At 40.1% G+C, this 7,665-nt stretch overlaps 1 protein-coding gene across 1 annotated transcript; it reads left to right on the top strand.

The window, feature by feature from the left end:
* The first annotated feature begins 3,475 nt into the window (after positions 1 to 3,475).
* LOC127751641 (uncharacterized) lies at positions 3,476 to 7,659 on the top strand. The gene is made up of 5 exons (XM_052275488.1): positions 3,476 to 3,780; positions 3,891 to 4,082; positions 4,158 to 4,319; positions 4,391 to 4,450; positions 4,540 to 7,659. The coding sequence occupies exons 2-5, from the start codon at positions 3,915 to 3,917 to the stop codon at positions 7,042 to 7,044; spliced, it is 2,895 nt and encodes a 964-aa protein (XP_052131448.1). The 5' UTR covers positions 3,476 to 3,780; positions 3,891 to 3,914; the 3' UTR covers positions 7,045 to 7,659.
* Positions 7,660 to 7,665: the final 6 nt, after the last annotated feature.

A 7,665-nucleotide genomic window follows, 5' to 3' on the forward strand; every position in this document is an offset into this window, starting at 1 on the left:
TCGTACCTGGACGTCCAGCACTGCCCGGACAACGTCCAGATGCGCCCTGCTCTCCTCGCCGTGTGACACGGTCGTACCTGGACGTCCAGCACTGCTCCTTCAACGTCCAGATGCGCCCTGCTCTCCTCGCGCTCCGGAGAGGTCGTACCTGGACGTCCAGCACTGCCCCGCCAACGTCCAGATGCGCCCTGCTCTCCTCGCCGTGTGACACGGTCGTACCTGGACGTCCAGCACTGCTCCCTCAACGTCCAGATGCGCCCTGCCCTCCTCGCGCTCCGGAGAGGTCGTACCTGGACGTCCAGCACTTCCCCTTCAACGTCCAGATGACGTGGATGTTACTCACTACAGATCAATCTTGACAGTAGATGAGGCTCACCTGTCGTTTTAGGTAGTGACAAAATATGCGTTTTAAAATTAAATTGGCGCTATACTCTATAGCAGTCCTCGCTTCAACGTGTTGTTGCCTCCTTTCCCTGTTTGTATTCAGTGGTAAAAAAATGCTAATTGGACATTTTATGAATCACATTTATAAACAACATGTGACATGCCAGGAACAAAATAATAAAAAAGATTCATAAAGAATAGCCTTTGTATTACACTGTGAAAAATAGTCGTAAGGGTTACAGGAAAATTTTCCATGGTGAAAGTCGTAAAATTACAATTTAAATTGTAAATTGAAAAAGTAAATTTTTAAGCACTCCCTATCGACTTAGAATTGACCGACGAGCATGAATGGGATGTTGTAAATTTACGACTCATGTTGTAAATCAAAATTACAACAAATGTCGTAAATTTACGAGGATATTTTTCACAGTGTAGAAAGGCAGTAACATAGCAACATGACATGACATATTCACCAAAAGAAAGTAAAAGATTCATATACGAACACAAAGGTATTAATATTGGTGTTTATAACAGCTAGTAACACATCAAGTATTAAAAATTAAATAATAAAAATGGTAAGATCTTCCTTACTCTAAGATTAAAAGATTTCTCAGATACATACATATTTCTTTTATATGTATTATAAATTAAGTAAAAAGAAAATGGCACTTTTTTTGTAAACGATTACAGGACAATCACATTGAATTAAAACTGATCTATATTTTCTTGTTTTGAAAAACAAGCAGTAACCTTAACACATTTTCAGTCATCTCTGTCACTTTTATCAGTGTCATCATCAGTCTTCTTTCCTTCCCCCTCTGAGTGAACACTATCATCATCACTGATTTCAGACTTCTTCCTTCTCTTACCGTTTCGCTCCACATCACTTTCATCAGTATCACTCTGCTTATCTGACTCTGATTCTTCCTCATCATCGACTTCAGACTTCTTCCTTTTCTTCTTGGATTTTTCTGCTTTCTTCTGCGCAGCTTGTAGCGCCCTTCTCTCCTTCATCTTCTCTGCCTTGGCTTTTTTCTTCTCCATTTGCTCCTCAAGGGGAAGAATTTTCAATTTGGCTTCGTCTCTCATGGTGCCCAGTACTCTTCTTAGACGGTCACTAACAATGCTTCTTAGTGGTACGTCTTTTTTAGTGGACCATAGCATTTTCTCCAGAGCAACTGTTGATAGAAATTCAGGTCATACAAACCAATTTCATACAGAATCAAAAGTTGGACAAGGTACATTTACTTACTGCTCATCATGGTTACGACTGTAGGTGTAATTGGCTTAGCGTCTGGATGGACGTTTCTGTCCACTTTGTTGACATCTAGAAATCGGACCAATACATCATTATTCGGATAAATGAGCTTGATTAATTCTTTCACACGAGGCCTGACAGCCATAGACTTCGCCTCAACTTTTAAAGCTATCTCGTGAATGTCCACCATTATCCCGTCTCCAAAGTGAATCTGAAAGAGGAATGACAAAAGCTGTGCTGTTTCGTCCCCCAGAACAAACATTATTGAGTAAGAAATGATTTGCATACCTTTCCTTCAGGGACACTATCTCCACTTAGGAGAGGAGCTCCACTCCACCCATCAAGACTCTCCATAAATGATTTTTTGTAATTGGAGACACTATTACTGGACGTCTTCACTTCTCGAGGCTTCAAATTTTCTAGGACAAAGGAAGGAAAACCTTAGAAATCCCTATTTGCATGTAGTCTTTATACTCACAAGATAGTACACTAATACATACGGTTTATGGAGGACAATTGTTTAGTAAATTCCTCAACCGTCTTTCTGTTCTGTTCCTGGAGAGCCCTATTGTCTTTTTCAAGATCTGACACTCTTTCCTGAGAAAGCAGCAGTTCATTTTTGAAAAACAATGTCATCGAACAAGTACCGTCACAAACATTAATCTGGAATAGAAAAACATACTCAGAAACAAATACTAAACTCATTTCACAATTAAAGTTTTACAGATATGTACTTCACTTTAACTAACCATCTCAGTATCATTCAACTTTCCATTGACATTACTGCCATTCTGTTTGGAGGTCGTTTCAGTCACTTTATTCTTATGCTTAGAGCTGTGGGTTTTCTTAACATCGTCAGCATTTTGGTGCTGTGACTTATCCTTGTCTTTCTTCTTATTTCCCTGAAAATAAGAAATTAATTTGTTGAACTACGTTCTTACACAATAACTCAACAAATTTATGACAGTAAAGTTTTTAAAACCATACCTTTGTGTCCATTTTGCTCAAACTTTTCAATGAGTCATATGGCTTTAGATTCGATATAGGGATGGAGTGGTTGTCCACACTCACTCTTGTTTTATTTCGAATGAAATCTGGATGATCTTTGTTCCTCATTCGCTCTTTAAGTAGAGCCTCATCATCTGAAAAAAGCAAAGTTATTGAAATGATTGTGCACAATGAAGCCAAGCCCCCAGTGAAAAGAAAAAGATCTAAGTAACCATTTTGTCATCATTAACCTCATGACCTCAATTAAATTCTATTTTAAGGGCTATTCTACTTTAAGGGTTTGAAATAATGTATCCAAATGACTCTTTTCACGTCAAATGTCATCACTTTCATCTTTCCTTTTCCACTGGGTCGACAAGTGCGCGCCCAAACGAACTAGTCAATGAGCCACCACGAGTTGTCGTCCAGAAACGTCCAAAGTACACCAAATGAGGTTATAATTGCGCTGCAACTCCCAAAATTAATGGGATTAGTAATAGAACTTACCACTTCTTGCATGCAACGTATGAATAATCATGGTCTGTTGCTGAGGGAGTCCGTAATGACGTTTCATATCTTCTTGGGACAGGTCTTCATTCGCCGGCAGCTCCCACTTTTCGTACGTGGTATCATTGTCATGCATAACATAAAATTCATTGGCTTTGTGAATTTCCAATTTCCCTGACTTGAAGTTTTTGGACACCACGTACATTTTTCCGAAAGACGAAGAAACTTTTCGCTGTTTGAACGGTTTGAACTCGAAGTACGCCTTCCTCTGCACGACAGGAACCAGGAGAGGAGAGGACAGGACACAGACACCAACGGCTAACGGATACCAACCTACGTTTAAAAATATTCTGCATTGAAATATTTTACATTATCGTTGACATTACAAAGGCGCACAAACGTTGTTACCTGTTCCTTTAAAAATTCATTTAGATTTTACCATCGAATTACGTCGCGTAAAATGCGACAGTACGGCGGAGACGCGTTGGGCCAGCCTGGCCAGCCTGACTGCCCAGCGCAGTCATTTGTTTGTGGTCGTGAGTCAGGGAGCGGTTACCAAAACAATACAGCATGCTTATCTTTTAACTTGTATTCTGTATTATTTCAACAAAAAAGAAACAATATATGAAAAATCTTTTCAGAAGGTACAAATCTATCATTTAATGGCTTTTGTTCATGTGACCAAGGTATGAACCTTCAAAAATGGCACAGTGCAATTTTCACCAGGTTATGTTTTCTTTGTTTCATATCGCAGTAATTGTGTGAAAGTACAATAAGTATGGCCTCGAACAGTAAAGAAGATGGTAGTGAGGATGGCAGAGCAGCAGCAGCACTCCACCCAATTACAATTTATAGACGCAAGAGAAGGAAAGAGGAATTACAATTAAGTCTGCTTCGAGCAGCTCTAGTTCCAGCAGATGAAGTAGATGAGCAAATCAACAGTGAAGTTCGTAATTAGTTCTCATGAAATAGTACTGCATCACACTGCACAACATGTCTAACTTTACTTTGTAATTTTCAGGTCTTTGTGAATGCTAGGAATTCACGTGAGGAATTGTGTTCATCAAATATTTTTAAGGAATCTTGTTCGTCAAGTCCTTCTGAGCAATTTGTCGTGACATGTCCAAGGGCTGTTACCTCCGAGCCAGGAAGATTTTTAATGAATGAAAATATGCAATTAGAGGTGAGCAATATAGGAATCTGCTATTTTGTTACTCTTTAAAGTGCCTTTTTTAACAAATTAAATTTTTACAGGTTGAGGACAATGACTTATGCCAAGGAGACCAGTCATTCAACTTCAATTCATCTTCTGAGGTGCCTTGTCTTTTGTTTTCCTTTCATTGCGTTGCTGTTTGTATTGAGTGACAAATTATGAAAGTAATTAATTTTGGAATTTGTAACAGGTCTCTGAAGATGAAAATGTGAACGGTACTTCTAGCTATCAAGTGTTTCATTTGGAGCGTGGGAATGCTGATGGCGGACCACCAGGTGATGGTGACCCTGATGATAATGACTTTGAAGATGATGATGGTGATGAGGGTGATGAAGATGATGGCGAAGAAAACAATTACTGGAATGAGTTGGAAGATCAGAATGAGTTTGAAGGTGAAAACAATGATATGGACAATGACAATGAACCAAGTGACCCTGAGGATGATGATCCAAGTGATCCAGAGAGTGAAGGTGATGATAATGAAAATGATGGGGGTGATAGAAACTTGACTTTTCATCCTGACCGTCTAAATACAATATGCCATTTATATGCCAATCACTCTGTTAAGGAGGTGTTTGCTGTTATCCTCACTCTGTTTGATAGGCATAGTTGGACGTATGAAGCATTAATTGGCTGCTTCCAGATGTTAAATTTTGTTATGGGAGCTAACTTATTCCCTAAATCAAAGCAAACACTTTGGTCAGCGCTGAATAGGAGAAGTCTTGGCATTAAAAAACATGCTTACTGCAAGAGGTGCAGAAGATATCTTGGCAGATACAAAGATCTTCCCAACCAAGTCGAATGTTGTCAGCGAATATTTATGAAGAGAGATGTACCTTACTTCATGGAATTTGATCTGAAGGCGCAATTGAAACAATTCTTAGCTCGCCCTGATGCTGCTCAGTTACTCTTCTCCAGAGCTAACAGAGAGAAGCACAATATAGAAGCACTGGAAGACATCTATGATGGCAGTGAGTATCAACGCCTGGAGGCTCAAGGAATTCTCGGAGCCAATGACTTTTCATACACCTTCAATAATGATGGTTTCCATGTTGCAAAATCTTCTCATGTTCAAGTTAATCCAATATATGTGCGATTGAATGAACTGCCAATGAATGTGAGGCAGAAATATCTATTTGTTGCTGGAGTTTGGATTGACCGTGGTGATCCAGAAATGGTTGTGTATTTAGATAAGTGCTTAGTCCAACAAGGTAACAGACTGTCTAGGCAAGGAATCACATGGAACGCACCAGGCAAAGGCATCATCACCAGCAAATTCATAGCAACAGTTTGTGCTGTGGATGCCAAAGCTAGATGCATTATAATGAATATGAACCCCCCTACTGCTTATCATGGCTGCACATTTTGCCCAATACAAGGTGTGCAAGCAAATGGTATCCACTTTCCAGTACAGGAAGAAATGCCTGAACCGAGGACACATGCAGAACTTCAGGACTTAATGGAAGCTGCTCACGATAACCCTAATGGAAATTATGAGGGTGTGAAGGGCATATCTCCACTTATGTATCTTCGTCACTTTGATCTAGGGAAGGGGATGTCAACAGACGACCTCCATCCCTTCTTTGAAGGAGTTGTCCAATTCCACATGGACAAACTACTCACTGAAAACAATGCTCCCTACTACATTGGGTCCCCTGCAAATATTGCTCTGATCAACGCTCGTCTTCTGTTAATGAAACCTCCAACACTATTGTCTCGTACTCCACGAGGTATTGATACCAGAGCAAAGTGGAGAGGTCACGAGTGGCGAAACTGGATTTTATACTATGCTTACCCATGCCTGACTGCCTTGCTGCCTCAAAGATACCTGCGCCATCTCATGACTCTGTCCCGTGCTATTTTCCTTGTGTCAAGAGATTCTGTGACTGAGAATGATCTAAATGAAGCCGAAGAAAAGTTTACTGATTACGTCACAGACTTTCAAGCATTTTTTGGTGTGCAGTGCATGAGATTTAATGTACATGTGTTGTTGCATGCTGTGCGTGCTGTCAGGTGTTGGGGACCTGCTTTTGTGCATAGTACTTTCAACTTTGAATCGTGGAATATGAAGCTTAAAAAGCATGTAAAAAGCATGAAGGATCCAATCTTACAAATTGTGAATCGTCACTTAATTACATCTTTCATTAATGGTGTTCCCTTCGACCCAAATTTTTCTCCTGAAGTCCAATTAGAAGTTTCATCGATTCTCTTGAAGTCTGACTTAAAGACAGCAGAGAAAGTGGGAGATGTCTTCTTGCTTGGTCAAGCGGAACCTGCGCTAGTGACTGATGAAGAAAGATTAGCTTTAGCAGATGTTAATATCAGAAACATTCAAGGATTGATTCGATACAAGAGGGCACTGTATGGTCGCCTTGAAATTAGGTCAACTGAGTACACAAGACCTGAGAAGAACAACAATAATCATATTCTCTCATGGAATGGAAGCTTCTACAGAGTAAAATCAATAGTCAAAGTTACAAGACTCAATCACCCCGAAACTTGTGTATTATTTGTGAATAAAGTTGAGCTAAATGGTCATGCCATTATTGTGTCACATTTTGGTGAAGTAGCACTTGTACAACATAATCGTCTTGAAATTTGTCTTTTTGAATCTGTTAGAGTTTTTGCACTATTTATTGAATGTGCAGGGCTATCATGGATTGTGCCACTGGCAAACTCATGTGAAATAGATTAGTTATTATAGCCATTTAAGCGCCTGTTTCATGTTTCCAAAATGCAAGGAAAATGTAAAGAATTTGCACTGTGATAAAATAATTCTATGTTAACAATGAATGTGTGATCATAAGTAAAACCAGACTCGATTAGAAGAGTTTTCATTCTAATAGGAATTCTAGTCAAGGACATAGTATTGCAAATTATGTTAGAACTATCACTACTTTTTGTATCCTAGCACTGCAAGGACCACCAGAGAGTTTCAATAAATAATTAACATCCTTTGTAAGGAGCCACTGGCTCCTCTTCTGAGTAAATAAAAAAAAAACACGGAAACAACAGCACTCCTCCATTCAATTGATTAATGTACCACACAAAATTAAATCCAAGACTAACATTTTACACTTTCCAGTGAGCCTTTAGAGGAGAGCAGAACACACTGGCGCGTAACAGAACAATTAGGGCGCATCTGGACGTTGAAGGGCAGTGCTGGACGTCCAGATACGCCCTCTCCGGAGGGCGAGGAGTGCAGGGTGTATGTGGACGCTGGCGGGGCAGTGCTGGACGTCCAGGTACGACCGTGTCACAGGGCGAGGAGAGCAGGGCGCATCTGGACGTTGTCCGGGCAGTGCTGGACGTCCAG

The sequence above is a fragment of the Frankliniella occidentalis genome, unplaced genomic scaffold (genome assembly GCF_000697945.3).
Source record: "Frankliniella occidentalis isolate FOCC.00 unplaced genomic scaffold, Focc_3.1 Scaffold642, whole genome shotgun sequence".
NCBI lineage: Eukaryota > Metazoa > Arthropoda > Insecta > Thysanoptera > Thripidae > Frankliniella > Frankliniella occidentalis.

Excerpts from the sequence above, each read along its gene's own strand:
- LOC127751641 (XM_052275488.1), top strand. The coding sequence starts at position 3,915 with ATGGCCTCGAACAGTAAAGAAGATGGTAGTGAGGATGGCAGAGCAGCA. Across the intron at positions 4,083-4,157 it reads ATGAGCAAATCAACAGTGAA|GTCTTTGTGAATGCTAGGAA; the intron begins GTTCGTAATTAG and ends TGTAATTTTCAG. Across the intron at positions 4,320-4,390 it reads ATGAAAATATGCAATTAGAG|GTTGAGGACAATGACTTATG; the intron begins GTGAGCAATATA and ends AAATTTTTACAG.